Source organism: Rhincodon typus, chromosome 42 (genome assembly GCF_021869965.1).
Source record: "Rhincodon typus isolate 14 chromosome 42, sRhiTyp1.1, whole genome shotgun sequence".
In the NCBI taxonomy this organism is placed as follows: Eukaryota; Metazoa; Chordata; class Chondrichthyes; order Orectolobiformes; family Rhincodontidae; genus Rhincodon; species Rhincodon typus.
The window spans coordinates 1,295,641-1,313,373 of NC_063373.1; the positions used below are offsets into that span (position 1 = coordinate 1,295,641).

The 17,733-nt window shown below is 41.5% G+C and overlaps 1 gene segment (V, D, J or C); it reads left to right on the forward strand.

Moving 5' to 3' along the window:
* The first annotated feature begins 5,721 nt into the window (after window positions 1–5,721).
* LOC109921027 lies at window positions 5,722–6,235 on the forward strand. The segment is given in 2 exon segments: window positions 5,722–5,787; window positions 5,880–6,235. Coding segments are annotated over 2 exon segments (402 nt in total).
* Window positions 6,236–17,733: the final 11,498 nt, after the last annotated feature.

The window sequence follows — 17,733 nt, forward strand, 5'->3', positions numbered from 1 at the left end:
ATCTTTGTTCCCAGTGCATTGTGGCTGGAATGCTTCATGCTCCGACCCTGCTGCCAGAGGCGGTGATCAGAAACAGCAACTACCGTCTGCCACGCCACCAATACCACTTCACAAAGGTGAGCAAGGTGCTGTCTCAGCAATTCATTGTCACCGAGGAGCCTTCCACAACCTCTCGTGCCAGCGGAGACTGTGTGATACTCTCTTTGACCAGGAACACTGTAACGTGGAATGAAATATCATCGGAGATATGATGAGAGGAGATAAACGTGCAAGCATCTAATTCCCTGGAAACAGTTTGCGTGGTCCAGTGGGAAAATTGTCTGTTCAGTGCCACGAGCATATGTTGGAGTGTATTCACAAATACAGTGACCTCTCAAACATTTTTTAAAAAAGAAAATTATTTTCTTCCCTCCCCTGTTTTAGCGTAACTGCAATGAAAAAATGACATTTACACTGTTCACATTCATACACCACATATTAGAATATCAGACTCTCGCCATTCACTTTGAGAACATGTCTCTCTTCATTACCGAAAGATACTGTTAGCTACTGGGTGTTTCTTTGCCCCTGACGTGATATCGATGTCGCTGGCTGACATAGTGTTTGTAGCCCATCCCTAATTCCATTGAAGGAGATGGTGGTGAACTGCCTTTACAAACGGCTGTATCAGTTGTCGTAGAGTGAGACACAGGAATCCTTTGAGGAGGGGAAGATAGAATACTGACCCAGTTACACAGAAGGAAGTGCAATATATTTTCAAGTCGGAATGTTGATTGACTTGGAGAAGAGCTTTCCTGTAACGATGTTCCAATTTATCCACTTGTCCTTCCAGATCGAAATGTTTATTGATTTGGAAGATAATGCCAATTTTATTTTCTTTTCTGATCTCACAACGCTCAATAATAAAAGGCAGCTTTTAGAAATGCCGAAATAATTCTGTTTCGAACTGCGAATGTGAAAAGATCACATGACAGTTACTTCTAAATTATTGCTAATTATTACAGATTAAATTAATAATCTAAATTATTGCTCACCTGGAATGATTGCATTCAGCCTGAGGATAAACAATGTTAATTGCACCTCCATTTTCATGTCCTTTTGACAGGAGTACAACGCCAAAGTAAACAGACCAGAGCAGAAGCGCTGTTGTTGTACGTTCACCAACAAATTTCCAAATGGCAACGAACTGTGCCTCTCATTGTTTCCATCCTGCATATAGGTGTTAACGTCTCTATCTCTCTCTCTCTCTGTAAGTGTGTGTGTGTGTGTGTGCGTTTGCGTTTCAGTGTGTTTTTGTCTTTGAATGTTTATGTATGTGTATCTGTGTTGTTATGGATCAAACCAGATCCTCCAAAATATTTTAAGAAGGTAGCCTGGACATTAATATTTTCTTATATTAAAAATCGATTGGAAGTGCCTTGTTCCAGTTGTGATGCGACTGGTCAAACTGCTCGACGTTATGCAAAACACAATTTATTTAAAACCTACAGTTAAATTTTAAACGGTAGAAAGAGAATTTAGATTACCTTAAAATCGGTAAACATAACGAATAAATGATACAGTGTCTATTGTTCTAGTATAATAGCGTCCCATAAGGGCAACCATTGGGAAAAATGCAAATTCAGGCACAGATTCTTACATGCTGTTCTCCAAACCAGGAGGAGAAAACGTCAACAGATAGTTCAGGAAGTGTAGCAAACAAGAGACATTCACTGAAGCTACCAACTCTTCTGAGACGCCAAAAAGCTTATGACGTTACTGCGAAAATAAAAGCAAAATCCAGAAATATGGATCTGTGAGAGCTGGCCACACTCATTCAGGCTGCTTCTATTGTTCATTTATGTCTTCTTCAAGTTGGCAGTTCGGAGATGCTGCCTTTCAAACTCTCCACCAAAAAAATACAGAACCAAGCAGCCGTTTACAATGATAGTATCGTCTCATTACTGCGTAAAGGTGCCTGACGTTCCAGCGTAACAATGATATGATTAGTAATGCTCCGGTACTCTACATTGCATTAATCTCCCTCTCCTCTGTTAGTTTCACTACATGTGTGTCGTGTGTGCGAAAGTGTGAATATTCAACGTAAGAGTGAAATTATCAGTTCGGCTCCATGCTGTAATTTACATCAAGCTCCCTCTCCTGCTGTCAACCATCTTGCATTTATAGATGTCCCCTGTCGGTCTCCCGAAGTATCACTCAGAGCTGTCCTTTTCCCCCTCTCTGGGCGTGTCTCTATCTCTAGTCTGAGTTTCATCTTCATTTTATGCGTCTTCTGGATTCTCGTGGTATCAGTGAACTCAGCCTTATTTTGATTGGAGAAACAATGGTGGAACCAAAAATAAAACAATTACATGATGGTATTTCAACATTTTTCATCTAAATTTATCGAGCATTTTTTCCAGCAGCATTTTCACTGCAGTTACTTTCACTATCGATTAAATATTGCTGTCTTGGTTTAACCAACATGGTGTGTAAGAGGTCCCGAGTATTCGCTTTTTGGTTCGTGTATCTATTGGAAGTATAACAGATACACTTAAGGCTCTGGCCTGCTTTGCACTACAAAGTGGAGAATAGTTTCTTATTTCGGTGTTTTCCTTCTGTCAACAGGACATGAAGCTAAAAATGCGATTAACACTGATTATCCTCATTGCCCTGAATTAAAAGAAATGCGGTTTGATACATTTGAGATTCCTTGCGGCCATTGATATACAGAGGTAGTGTCCGCCCGCTGGGTCAAATGGATCCGGTTTCTCGATTGAACTTCCCTAAAGATATGGATAAAATCTCTTAACTTTTCATTTAGAACTTGGGTACATCCTAACGCCTCACCAATAATGTTTCATGTAATATTTTCAAATTGAAGGTGGGTGCTTCACGATATCCTGTTTCGCTTAGTTATTGATTCTCCTCTTAAAGGTTGCAGTAGTTGAGGTGGTGAGCGTGTCGTTATAGCTCCTGTCTCACCGGGGTTTCTGTAAGGCTGTTCATTGTGTTGTATCACGATGATGATAATAGTGCAGAAGTAGATGGCCTTTCCACCCTCTTGATGTTGCTGATGGGGTGCTTGGGGAACAACTTAGCAAATAAATGTGGAGGAAATGCAGTTCAAATTCCTTTACCAAATCGTCGTTTAAACTGAGCCCAGCCTGACACTTTACAATTGATGTCTGTTTTACCTATTAGTTCTGAATCATGGAGTGTCTGTAACTCAGGCACTCTCCTCTATTGTTCACAAAACTGACTCTTGAATCCTCCAGATAATACAAGCCCGGTACATGGTCTTTCCATGTCGGCTTCAGATATAAACATATTTACCATTTAGATTGTTTGATAAATTAGACCAGATTCTGTCCCATTTGAGAGAAGAAATGTCGACTAATTTCTGTCCTAAATTTGTCACTCCTTATTCTGCGATTTTGCCTGTCACTCCTCGAATATCTCAAAGGGTGAAACAACTTTTCCGTGTCTACTCAGTCGACGTTGCATTGCACACCTCTTGAGAACGTGTTTGTTGAAAATGTGCCTCTTTACTCTAAAGAAGGACACTACCATATCGTTACAAATTCTCCACACGCAGCGAGCTCGCGTTCTGACGATATTCTGATATTGATAAACACAAGGCATGCTTGCTCACAATCATTTTGCTGCCGCCCTCAGCAAAGGAACAACGCAAACTAATTTTATGTTACGTTAACGGTATTCGAATATCCAGCTGACATTCATAAATTCGATGGCGATATTCTCATATTTCTTTTGCCCTTTCACTGTTTTTCTTCATTTCCTGTCATTCTGAAAAGTCGTTTCCACATCTTCTGTGTCAGTTTCCTGAATTAATAATCTACAGTTTGTGAAGAGAGTAACTTTATCAATGTGAGTTTCTGTATCAGGGATGGTTTGTACACAATGCACAGTTCTCACAATGTAATGAGGCTGATTCTTAAAACAGACGCAAAGTGACGTTCTCTTTTGTGGCAGGTTGTACTTCAGATGTCTGCGGAATGCTGCGAAACCTGCTCAGTTGCTTGATTTGTTCATTATAATTAACAAACCATACATTTATCTCCACTCGTAACTCTAAAACGTGTACCTATTCCTATTCGAATCCCACTAATGTCGGACATAATTAATTTGTGTTTGTCCATGACTTGACGCCTGCAAAGAAATGAGTTGAGTAAACATTCTTTGTGCTAATCAACATCAGCAAAATTTATCGGTTTCCAAACGAGCTGAGTGAAGGGATCTTGTGGCGTTGTGGTAGTGTTCATATTTGTATCAGGAAGCTCACATTGAAGTATTACATAATCCAGAGGTGTGTCATGAAATATTGACAGACTGATGCAGAAAAATTGTTTCCACCCGTAGGTAAAACTACGAGCAGATGACATAATATCCGAATAAGAAGTCAGACCTTTATAATCGAGATGAGGAGACATTTCTTGTCTGAGAGTGAAAGTAATCTGTGGAATTATTTATAACAAAGTTTTCGTGTTAAATATTTTCAAGTCTGAGTTAGACATGGAACAAACATATAGCCTGGTCTTGTAGCTTCTGGAGGTTGCAACAGTCTCACGCGTTAGAACTGAAACATAAGATTCTGAGAGAACTTGATCAGAGAATCTGTCATCCATGCGCTGGTCACGTCTGTCTTCTCCACACTGATCGTCTTTGCAATCCCCACATTTACCCCTTTGCAAACTTCACAGTGGACATCTCTCTAATAGCCAAACTGCCCTTCCTTCTCTGTGTATGTGTGCTTACGCTGCTGTCAGATTGGATTTGATGTCTGCTATTGCAGTCCCTCTGAAAGATTCCCTGGCGATTTTCTCCGTGCGATTGTAGCAACTTCAGGCCGACAACTGAGGGTGGCACTGTCTCACTTCAAATCAAGTTGAAATGCTACACAGAAAGTCATTGACTTTGTGAAAGCACTGACGAACAGATCCTATCACTCAGAGAGATGAACGTTCATGCACAGAAGCACACGTGCGCACACAATCTTGTGCATTCACATTTACTGCTCGAACTGAAGATCGGGACTTGCAAAATTTTTCAGACATACAGTGGTTCCTGCCATACGAGGCCTCTGTGTTCAGCGAGTCAGAAAGAACCCACAGAGGGGAAGAAGGAAGGTGAGACTAAGCTCATAAAAGAAAGCTGAGAGGGACGAGCAGAGAGTGAGATAGATAATCTTGAGCCTCAGAACAGAGAAACAGCGAAGGACGAGCAGAATAAAGGAGAATTTAGTGAAAGTCATAATGGAGATAACACTGGATAAGGCTGAGTTTGGATCCTCTAATGTAGAATGTGGAATTTGAGGGTTTGTAATTTGAGAGGACGCAGTTCTGGTTGAAATCAAAGGGGTGGCGTCAGCTGTTTACCTGCATTCCCACAAACTGGTTAAAAAGAAAAATTGGCGTCAACTGGATATTTGGTCAGTGAAGAGGATAAAGGAGTCTTCAGGGTAAACGCTTAAGTGATTTTTGAGAATTTCTTATCATGAATGCAAGTTAATCTTTCAGAGTTCTCGATGCTCCATTTTAAGTACAGTGACTGTAACCAACGAGGGATGTGTCAATTCATTCACAGTCTGCTGTCTTCTTCCCGCCCACATAGCATCAACGCCCACACAACGCAGTGAGGTGGGAACGTCCAGTGACACGACAATTTTTTAACTGCGGGCGGGGTTATAGAATCAGTGTCTTCAAATATACGAGTGCCCTATTTCACACAGGACAGCGACAATGCGGCTTCTCTGCACCTCGGTTCTGTGGGTAGCAATTCTATCAGGTAACTGTGAACATTCCACGTTTCTTCGTCAAGTCATAGGTGAAACTGACCCCAGCCTTAAGTTTCCAATTGATTTCTGTTTTTCATTTCAGCTCTGAGTCATGGAGATTCTGTCACTCAGTCATTCTCCTCAGAAGTTCGGACAGAAGGATACGGTGTTACTCTAAGTTGTACCTATGAAACTACAGCGAACTACTATGTACTATTCTGGTACCGACAGCAACCAGACACACAGCCTGATTTTATTCTGTTCAAAGATACTCGTGGTTCTAATGATAAAGCAAATTTTGCACAAGATCGTTTCTCTATGGAACTTCAGACCTCGAAGAAATTCACAAGTTTGACTATCACTGGGCTGCAGCTGACTGACACTGCCGTGTACTACTGCGGGTTCAGGAATGACACAGTGAAGAGAAAGAGTCGCACCGCTGTACAAAAACATCCGTGAATCATAGATGGGCTCTCTATGGGAGTTTGGGTAAATCCAGTGTTATTGTCATGTACTGTTAGAAATTTAAAATCGCACCGATAGGAATCTAAGTTAACCACGATTCAAACTGTCACCCAACTGTTTCACGGAGCAGCTGAGAATATAAACTAAAGAGTCCGAGCACTCACACGAACCAGAACAAAGTCATATTTGAAAACTACCTTTCAAATCCCCACTAACAACAATTTTCTGTCGTCTTATCTGCACATAGTTAGCTTGGACAGAGCTGTACATTTACAAGATTCACATAGCTTCCACACATGCCAGGGAGTATTAAGCACATAGGAGACACGATTACAGTGTATTCATGGCGGGCTCTCAGAGTGGCTGGTTTGATTTTATTGAGAGAATAGTGCATCAACACTCCCATCATCGATGTCATCACATAGAACTAATGTTGAGAGGTTGAAGAGCATCAAGTCACTTGGAGTGACGACAACCAACATGTGTCCTCGACATTGCACGGAGATGGAACAGACAAGAAGGCACAACAACACCTCTTCTTCCTCAGGCGACTCGATTGAAATGTTGCATGCCCATGAGGTCCCTCAACAACTTCGACAGATGTATCATTGAAAGTATACCGCCCTGGAGCTTAACAACCTGGAATTGCAAGTTTCCATCATGGAATCCATTTCGCTGGTCTCTGCCGCACAAGGTCTACCATCATTATCAAAGACTGATTGAAATCCGGTAATGATCGTCTACAATCTGTTCAATCAGGCAGAAGTTGATCAGCTTCAGGAATAGCTTCTTCCTGGCGTTATCAGACGGATAAATGAACTCTCTGAACTCAACTAATGATGGTGTGCCTCATCTGGCTCTCGCCTCTTGCGCATCCTGTCAAATAAAACCTGTATGCCTCTGTCTACCTATTTTTGATGTGTTCACCATTTGCTTACTGTAATCTGCTTTTACGGCTCGTAAACAAAGCTTTTCACATTAGTTTAGTACACATGACAATACAATAAACAGAATAAATTTATCTGCTGACAGCACAACATAACACTCTTCTATCTGTGTGTGCATGTATGTGTGTTTTTGTGCATTTCTGAATTTGACTATGAGTATAGAAATGCATGTGAATATCTGTTATTGCACAAGAGCAAGGGCAAGCCAATCACAGGGAGGACAACAGCATCCAACACCATTCATACTGAAAGCATTAACAAATCTAAGATAGCAGGAACGGCAGATACTGGAGAATCTGAGATAACAAGGTGCAGAGCTGAAAGAACACTGCAGGCCAAGCAGCATCAGAGGAGCAGGAAGGCTGACCTTTTGGGCCGAGACCCATCTTCAGAAAATTCTCTGAAGAAGGGTCTAGGCCCGAAACGTCAGCCTTCCTGCTCCTCTGATTCTGCTTGGCCTGCTGCGTTCATCCAGCTCTACACCTTGTTATAACAAATCTAAAACATGGACAGTCTGCAGCCTTTACTCCGCTCAGCTCATATGTCCAGCTGACATTCACAAATTCACTGGCCGTTTTGTAATGGTTCCTGTGTCCTTTACTTTTCTTCGTTCATCCACGTGTCATTCAGAACAGCGCCTTCCACATCTCCCATGTCAGTTCCCAAGTGAAACAACGCACTGTTAGATAAAATGGTAATTGCTCTGTGTTCGGCTCTGAATCAGCAATGGTTTGTACACACGGGACAGATTTTGAAAATGTAACGAGCCTGATCCTTAAAGCAATCACAAAGTCCGATTCCCCTCAATGGTGGCTTTTACTTCAGTTGTTATCCGAATGCTGGAATACTTGCTTAATTTCTTGGTTTGTTCATTGCAATTAACAGACCAGACGTTCATTTCCACTCCTAAATTCCAAAGTGTAATGAAGCATGCTTTGTGTTTATTATCATCAGAATACTGTCAGAATATAAGCGAGTGATGTGGATGGTTCTTGTGATGTTGTTTTAGTGTCTCTAACTTTGATTGCTGGAGCAGATCTTCAAGTCTCAATGTTGCAAAGATACGTGATGGAAAGATGATGGGGAAGAAGACACGTAGAAGCAATCTCAGACTAAAGAGTAAAACATCCAAGAAAGAGATGAGGAAGTATTTCTTCTCTGAGAGGGAAAGGATCTTTTGGAAAATTTTACAGAGTCTGGGTGCTAATTATATTCAAGTGAAAGATAGGCGTAGTAAAACTAGATATCTTTGGTTTCTATCGGGCGTTTACATGAGACAGACGAGATTGAATTGAAACATATAAGGTCCTGAGTGGCCTTCATTAGCTGCCTCTTTACAAATATAATTCAAACGATGAGATTGTATGTGCTCTCCACACTGACCCTCTGTCTAATTGCCGTACAGAACACGCTGGAATCTTCACAGTGGCCGACTTTAATCCATGTACTTTTCTTGCATGTGTGTGTGTTGATGCATCTGTGAGGTCAAATGCGGCTGTTTGCTAATGATTTTCTGACTGATTCTGTGACGATTTTCACTTTGTGCAAGTGAAGTAGCTTCACAGCACCAGCTGAGGGTGGCGCTGTCTCACTTTAAACGCAAATTGAAGTGCAATTTCAACATTTTAAATAACATCAAAGCCCAAAAATATATCTCGCATTGAACAGAGAGACACGGGTGCATGCTCGCTCGAGTGGATGCACACACATACAAACACGTGCGCGCGCATGCACACACACACAGTCAGACAGACCCTGCTGGAATGGGAGATCCGTAAAGTAACAATGACATGTACAGTGAATCCTGTTGTATGAGGACTCTGCGTTCAGTATGTGAGAAAAACACCGACAGATGGGAGCAAGGAAAGTGAAACTTGCGCTCAGTGAGGAATGCTGAGCGGAACTAACAGAGGGAGAAAGTGATAATCTTGAGCCTGAGGGCCGCGATGCAGCATCAGAGAAGGAGAATAAACGAGAATCTGGTAAAAGTGATAGCAGAGATACTGTTGAGTTAATGCTGAGATTGAGTCCAGTGATATCAAACGTGAGATAGTAATTTGAGAGCGGAGTGTTTGCGGAACTGCAAGGATTGCGTGTAGGCTGGGAAAATCAGGAATGGCGGTGTTGCAAATTTAGGTGCAGCCATTAATTGGCGAAGATCAAGAACTCGCGTCAAGTTGGGATGTGGGACAGGAAAAAAGTAAAAGAGCCTTGAGAGTAAATTGTACAATGAATCTGGGGAATTACTTGTTAAGGATGGGAGTCAATCTATCAGAATTCTCTGTTCTCCATTTTAAGTACAGTGACTGTAACTCATCTCGAGATGTGTCAATTCACTGAGAGGCTGCTCTCTTCCTCCTGCCCTCAGTGTACCACCGCGTCCACAAGGAAGTGAGGTGGCAACCTGTAGTGACACGTCAGCAGTTTACTGAAGGCGTGTTTATAGACTGGGTTTCCTCAAATATTTGACAGCCGTTTTACGCCGAGGGTAGAGATAATGTGGCTACTCAGCATCTGGGGTGTTTGGGGATCAATGCTAATAGGCACTTGTGGAGGAACTACAATTCACATTCCTTTAACAATAATATTTAAAATTGATGCAAGGTAATAATTTAAAATTAACATTTGTTTTTCCTTTCAGACCTGAGTCATGGAAAGCCTGTCACTCAGTCACTTTCCTCAGATGTTCATCCAGAAGGCGAGGTGGTGACTCTAAATTGTACCAATGATACAACATTGAGCTCCTACAGGTTATATTGATACAGACAACATCCTGAATATATACTGAGGAAAAGTACGAATGGTCATGAGAATAAAGCAGAATTTGCTAAAAGTCACTTCATCGATAGACCTTCAGATCTCGAAGAAATTCAACAGTTTGACCATCACTGGGATCCTTCTGACTGACACTGCTGTGTATTACTGCGCGCTTGGGCACACAGTCTTGATAAACAGTCTATACCATGTACAAAAATTGCCTTTCGACCACAGACTGTTCTATTTGTTGAGGAAACAAAACTAATGTAGCATTAAACTACCAACCAAGTGTTTCTCGAATCTGCTGAGAAAAGAAAGTGCAGATTCTGAGCTCGCACACACGCCGTTGCAGCAATGAAGGAATGAAATGGGAGCATCTGGAAACACAGCATCAGTTCATCACAGGCGGGCTTTCACAATTGGTGTCACTGAAAATGCTGATTCGAGTGCATTGAAGGGATGCTGAATTTATCCTTTCATCATCGTTGTGATGACATAGAATTGTGGTTATCTGCTCAGAACACAAGATGGCACCAAGCTCTCTCTCCCTCCCGCACCCCGCCTCTCTCTCTCTCTCTGAAAGTGTGTGTGTGTGTGCGTGTGTGTCTGTGTGTGTGTGTGTGTGTGTGTCTGTGTGTGTGTGTGTGTGTGTATGTTTGTAAGTGAGTGAGAAAGAGAGAGAGATAACGTATGCATCAGGATGTGAAGAGTCAGTGTAACAGTTAATTTTTCAGTTCGACTTGCTGTGTACTTTGTATGCATCTCGCTTTCCTGGTATCTTTAGCCCCCTCTGTTGGCGTCTCACTGTCATTCATCTGAGTTTCAACTTCATTTGCACTTCTTTTCGTTTCCCTGTATGTCACTGAATTATATCTCAATTTGATTGGAGACTCTGTAATGGAACAAAAAATAGTTACAGGACGATTTATAAAATCTCATTTCAAAGAGATTTTTCAGCTGCTATTTCTATGCAATAACTCGCGTTACTGATTACGCTAATATTCTCTATGTTTAAATTAAGTGTTGAATAAGTGATCTTGGTTCTTTGGTTTCAGTTCCTGTGTGAATGCAAGTGCACATGCTCCATTTCCTTCGTTGGTCTGTAGTGCACTTTAAAGAGCAGAATCTTTGCCTGTTTCGAAGTTTTACTCCTGTCAACAGGACATGAAGATGGAGGTACGATTAACATTGATTATCCTCATGCTCCTGATTGGAAATCAACCAGATGAGTCACAGATCAGTAGCTGTTGTGGGTCACTGAGGATCTACTGATGTCAGTGGTAGAGTACCTCCTCCGAATTCCAATTGTTTGCAGTTCTCGTGTCACCTACTCTAGACGTGTCTGATAACATCTAAGAGTACGTTGCTTCGAAAATGAAAGCGCATTAGATTCTCACCAATGTCGAGTCACACAATATTTCCACATTGAACAGGGCAGTTTCACATAATTCATTTTCAGTCAGTGATTGTTGCTCCTCTGTAAGATTGTTGAAGTTCAGATTGCAAAGCTGTCAGTCTGAATCCTGTCTGCCTGGAGTATCTATACTGGTTGCCCTTTGAGTTGTTACATGGTGATGATCCCCAGGCAGTAGTAAATCACAGTATCCTTCGTCCTGATCTCTGTGATGATGAATGTGCTTCGTTTCTGTTCTGATGAAGAGTATCCCGAATTCTCTTCGCAGACCGACGCGGTGATTAGAAGCTGTGGCTCCCCTCCTCCATGCCACCTGTGCCACTTCACAAAGCCGAGCAATGTCCTGATACCGTAGATCTTCGCCACCGAGGGGCCTTCCACAGCTATTAGTGCCACAGGCGACTGTGTGATCCGTACTTTGGCCTTGAATTCTGTAATATGGAATTAAGTCCCCATGTGAGGAATGATGATAGGAGATAAGGGAGCACACTTCTAGCTCCCTGGAAACACATTGAATTTCCCGTTAGGGAAACTGACCGTTCATTCCAATGGGCATACCCTAGTACGTATTCACACGTCCTGTTTCTTCCCAATTTACTTTTTGTTGAGTCTCTTCTCTTCACAGTACATGCTTGTCTACCTGGTAGTTTTAAAAAAAAGACATGTATACTCTTCACATTATCCCGCCATGTTTCAGTCTCAGATTGTGAATATTCACTTTGAGCAAATTTCTGTGGAGAGAAATTAGTTCTCGGGAAGGGTCATTTAAGCCGAAACTTCATCTCTGATTCCTGTCCACAGATTCTGGCAGACCTGCTGAGAAATTCCAGCCATTTCTGTTTTTGTTTCTCACAGTGTTCCTCGCTGTTTCCCGTCCTTCAGTTCAATGCAATGCAGTTCTACCCTCTGCTGGTGGATGTCCTTTACTGTACAATGGAAAGGTGAAAGTGATCTTGCATTCAGTCAGAGAGAGAACAGCAACGAATGCACCATTCAAAACGAAAACAGCATCAACTCACACAAAGGAGCAGTGTGGAGTCTTTTCTTATCTCAAGTTGCAAAACCAACTGAAATTCATAAATTCTTTGTTTATATTTTAAAATCTCTTTTGTACTTTGCTTCTCGTTGTTCGGATGACTGTTATTCTGAAAACCCCTTTCCAGTACCCCACGTCAATTTACCGGAATCATTGTCCATATTTTATTTTTCAAGGAGGTATGTTTGCTCAGATTGACTTTGAGGAAGTACGCTATCTCTTACACAATCGATAGATCTCACAATAGATTGAGTCTGATCGTTGAAAACAGAGTCAAAGTCACATTCAACGCCTCTTCAGCTGTCTTTCTATCTAATACTGGAAATTTTGATGGATAGATAGAAAGGTAGATAGATAGATAGATTGATAGATATACAGACAGACAGATAGGGAGATAGACGGACAGAAAGAAAGATAGATTGAGGAATAGACAGATTGATGAATGGAAATTCACTCAAAGATAAGCAGGACACCAAGAGTGAAAGAGAAAGAGTTAGGTTAATGCGTACATTGATACAGTGCCAATAATGTAACTCCATGTGTTATTCATCTATTGTCACACCGACCCTCAAAAATGGCTCCTCAGTTGTCTTTCTACTTTGACTGTCTCTCTCTCTCTGTTTCTGTGTACCTGTGTGTGAGTTTGTGTGTGTGTGTGTGTCTGTGTGTGTTTGTTTGCGTGTGCTCGCGTGTATTTATGTTGCTGTCAGATTTGTTGGTGGTGTCTGCTGCTGCTCTCCATTTGACTGATCTCGTGGTGATTTTCACTATTCGTAGTTGCAGTACCGTCAGGCCAGCACCTGAACCCGTTTCTTTGTTTTTCTCTGTATCAGTGCCAACCGACTCACATTTATTAGTCTCCCCTGTTGCCTTCTTTGAGGATACTCAGTGCCATCTTTATTGCCCTCTGTTTGCGTCTCTCTTTCTTTGCACTGAATGTCAACTTCACTCTCTCCTTCTTGGACATTCTCTACTGCAATTTGATAGCAGACACCATCATGGAACACAACCTGCCACCGACCCCACCAAAAAAAGGAACCTATAATGGCGTCTTTTTTCACAATTGATCGAGTCTTCTTTTCAACTGCATTTCCACGGGTGTCACTGACGCCAATATTGTTTCTGTTTAACGAATGTGGTGTATCAGAGGTCCCGGGTCTTTGCATGTCAATTAGCGCGTGGGTGGAAGTCTAAGTTCCTGCTGTCGTGTCTGCTGTGCACGACAAAGTATGGAGCCATTGTTTATTTCAATGTAGTATTCCTTTAAATAGGAAATGAAGATGGATGTGCGATTAACATTGATTATCCCGAGTGAAATCAACGAGAAGTGAGTTACTCTTGAGATCCTTAGGGTCTACTGATGTTGAAAGCCACTGTCGCTCGCTTTGAATCAAATAGGTCGGGTTTCTAGCTTCACCTTTTTTGGAAGTGTTTACAACATCTCTGAACAGGCTGTTTAGTAAATACTTGCACTTTTGATTCTTACCGATGAAGATTCATGTAATATGACCATATTGAGCACGGGAGATCCACATAATTCATTTCGAATCACTTACTGCAGTTCTTCTGAAAAGGTGGTGTGATTGAGATGGTGAGGCAGTTTGTCTAACTCCTGTCTCCCCAGAGTTTCCGTACTGTTGCTCATTGGGTTGTATCGTGGTAATGATAATCATGAAGAGGAAGGCAGCGACAACCTTCCTCCCGATGTCTCTGATTATCCAATTGCTGTATTTATGTACCCGGTGAAGAGTGCCCTGAAGCCTCGCTGCCCGAGCCGGTAACCAGAAGCTCTGGCTCACATTCACGACGCCACATTGTATCATTTTAAACAGAAACTGAGGAAAATGACACAGAGTCTTTGACCTCTAAATTCAATAAACTGATTACAAATATCTCTCATTCCACAAGTAGAGGCATTCACAAACACAGAATGACAGTTATCGCACGCCCTGAAACATGAACAGAAAAACGCACAGAAAATGAGAAGAGTGCAAGTGTGCACACACTCAAACACATCACACACACATACACACACACACATATACACACACAATCACATATCAGGCTGTGATATACCACGACGACACTTGCACACAGTCTCAGATACACATCCGTGCACATTAATGCGTAAGTTAATGCCTGTTGTAACATTAGTACCATTGATTTGGATTGCATTTTTTGTACGAATTCTGTGTATTCGCTGCAAACTGTGAAGATTTTGATGCAAACTTGGTAGATGCAATTGACTGAACGTTTGACTCCTTTTCTTTGGGGCACAGAACCCTTCCACACCGTGAGTAAATTCAAATAACAGAATGGAGGCATTCGGGATCTGATCAGTTGGGTCCAGATTCATTGCTCCTCCTGGAATGCATTATTCAGCTTATCACACTCCCCTATTCTCTCCACAGCACAGACTCAAGTATTTCGATACCCGAAACCTATCCATGTACCATTTGCCAAAAGAACATTGTAAATTCTCCGTCATCCCATCAGGCAGTTCAGTTCATATCACTGTAAATTGCTACTGAGGTAAACTACCTCCATGTCATCAGTGATTCCTTTGCAAGGTTTATGTACCACTGGACAGATGTGGATAATAAAACATTTGGAAAGAATTGATCGGATTGGGCATCACCAGCATCATTTTATGGCAGGCAAATCATGTTTAACAAATCTACTGGATTTTCTTTCAGTATTTAACGAGTAGAATTGAAAATCTTGAGTCACTGTATTTGTAATGTTTGATTTTCCGGAAATGTTTTGAAAAGTTCCTCCATAAAACGATATTGGGTTGCAGACAACTTCAAGATTCTGGGGACAACATGTTGGCGCAGAACAAGAATTGGTAGAGATACAGGAAACCAGAGTCAGAAAAGGAAATGGTCTTTTTCTGCAAAAGTTAAATGAGGGTCCGTGCACTATCGGACACTTGTGGTACCTTAAACATATCTAAATATATCTTTCTACAACTAAGCGATGCCTTGAAATTGTTTGTTGGATAGAGTCACATGGCAATGTTTGTGTTTCTCTTCACATGCTGCTAAACAGAACCGAAGTGCTTTGTTGACGACGTATGCTTATAACGATAGATTTATGAATAAAGTATATTTTTGAAATAATACGAATTTAGACAGTAATTCACAATTCATTCTTTTCTGAAATTTTCACAGTGAGATGCTGCTGCCGTGCAGTACACTGGGGTTGTTAAGGAACCTTTATATTTACATCAGGCGCGCCAATAGTAGGAAACCAAGACCTTATGTCCTTAAAGCCGCTCCCTCTTCTGCCGATTCATAAACCCCTGTGACAGTGAATCAGAGTCTAGATATCCGTGAAACAGATTTGTCAATGAGTGACTGGAAGACAGACGGACGCATTTAACGCAGCCTCAGGAACCATGGTGCCACCAAGGTCTATCGCTCTCCTTCTTGCTTTCTCCTCAAGTGCATAAGTGCAATTGTTTTCTTTTTTACCCCAGTTTTAATGTTGTATTTCAGTCCTTTGTCAACACCTTTCCCAGGGGCAGTTACAAGGCAGAGTCACTCCAGTTTAATGAATGCTGCTTGACTTCACTGTTTCAAGTTACTCATCAATGATTCCCTTTCCACGAGTATTTATACAGAGACGACAGTTTGCCTGGATGTTTATATGGTTGCATTCTGAAAACATTGGTTTCTTTTCCCCTCTAGTTGGAACTTGTTCGTGCAATCCAACTTTAAACAAATCACTGCATAAATGCACATGCCCACAGACCTACTCTCTCATTTGGTTGCATTCATGAGGTCTTAAGAGCATAAAACACAGAAGCAGAAGGAGGCCACTCAGTCCGTCGAAACATGAAATCATAGCTCATCTGATAAGCGTCAGTTCTGCTCGCCTGTGTTTTCTGCGCAGTCTTTGATTCTCCTAATCCAATACATTTTTCAAGCTTGGCCTTGAACATAATTAACAATCCAATCTCTGTTGTAAAGAATTCCTCAGATTTATTTCCTTCTGGGAGAAGCTGTTCCTCTTAATCTCTATCTGAAATGTGTGGCTCTTTCTTTAAAGATTATGTCCTCCTGTCCTAGACTCTCCTTCAGATATAAACAACTTTTCTGCTTTAATCTGCCCCGTATTCAATGTACACCTGTCGAGCAGATGGGATGGATATGCGAGCCATCTGACTCAAAGGTAAGCACACTGACTACGACGCCACAAAAGCCCTCCACGCTGCTTGATTATACACTGAAGAATTATTGTTATTCTGGTAATCATGAAACATTTTTGTTCGCAGTCATTTCTTTGCAGACTTGCAGCCATGCAATAACATAATCTAATTCTGTGTTACATTAGTGTTGTTCTACTGTGAGTAGCTGCACAGTTTGCCATCCGGAATGGAGATGAATCTCAGGTCTGTTAAAAGTCACAAACAAATCAAGAATTGAGGAACATTTTTGAGCAGTGAAGAGGTCAGCCTGAAGTGGAACCGTCAGTGAAGAGACACTGAATTGTTGTCCATTATAATCGTTAAACTCTTTGCATTGTGCGATCTTCTATGTGTGTACAAACGTTCCATGATTCACATATTGTTTCACAGCAAACACAGCCTCTCCACAAACTGCGGACTGTGATTCCAGGAAATTGATATGGGAAATGGAGAAAGTGCTGTGACAGGCATCGAAGCAAAGAGATACAAATGGCAATTTAAACATTCAAACATCACCATCACATTTACGAATGTCAACTGGACATGTAGACTGACAGCATCAAAGACTGTACATTTTTCCACCTGTTTTTGATCTGATGCTGCTGTCAATTGAATATGCTGCGTTCGGCTGTCCTCCTCCTGAGTGAATACCTGATGAGTTTGAAAATCCTCTTGTGCAATAGCGGACATATTCCAGCTGATGATGACATCTAATAACATTCAACTCATGGAGGAAAAGCAGGAAACAGACTCAAAGTTTTCCGTTATTTCATCCCTCCAGACACCTTGTCTCCCAAAGGAACGACCAGTGGCTTCTGTACTCATGCCAGGCTCCCAAAACAACATTCCAGCTTAATGTTTATAATCTTTTGAGCATGTTTCCAATGAGGTGCTGAGACAGATGAACAAAACACATCGTTGAAAAATACATGACGACAAATACATGACGACAAATATGTACATCTAAACATGCAGATCGACACACAAACACGTTGATTTATGCACTCAACCCAGATTACACAGTTGCACAAATATACACAATCAAATAAACTCTCTCTCTCTATCTCTCTCTCGCTCACATACACACAGAAAACACACAAACACAGACGCACGCACACACACACACACACACACACACACACACAA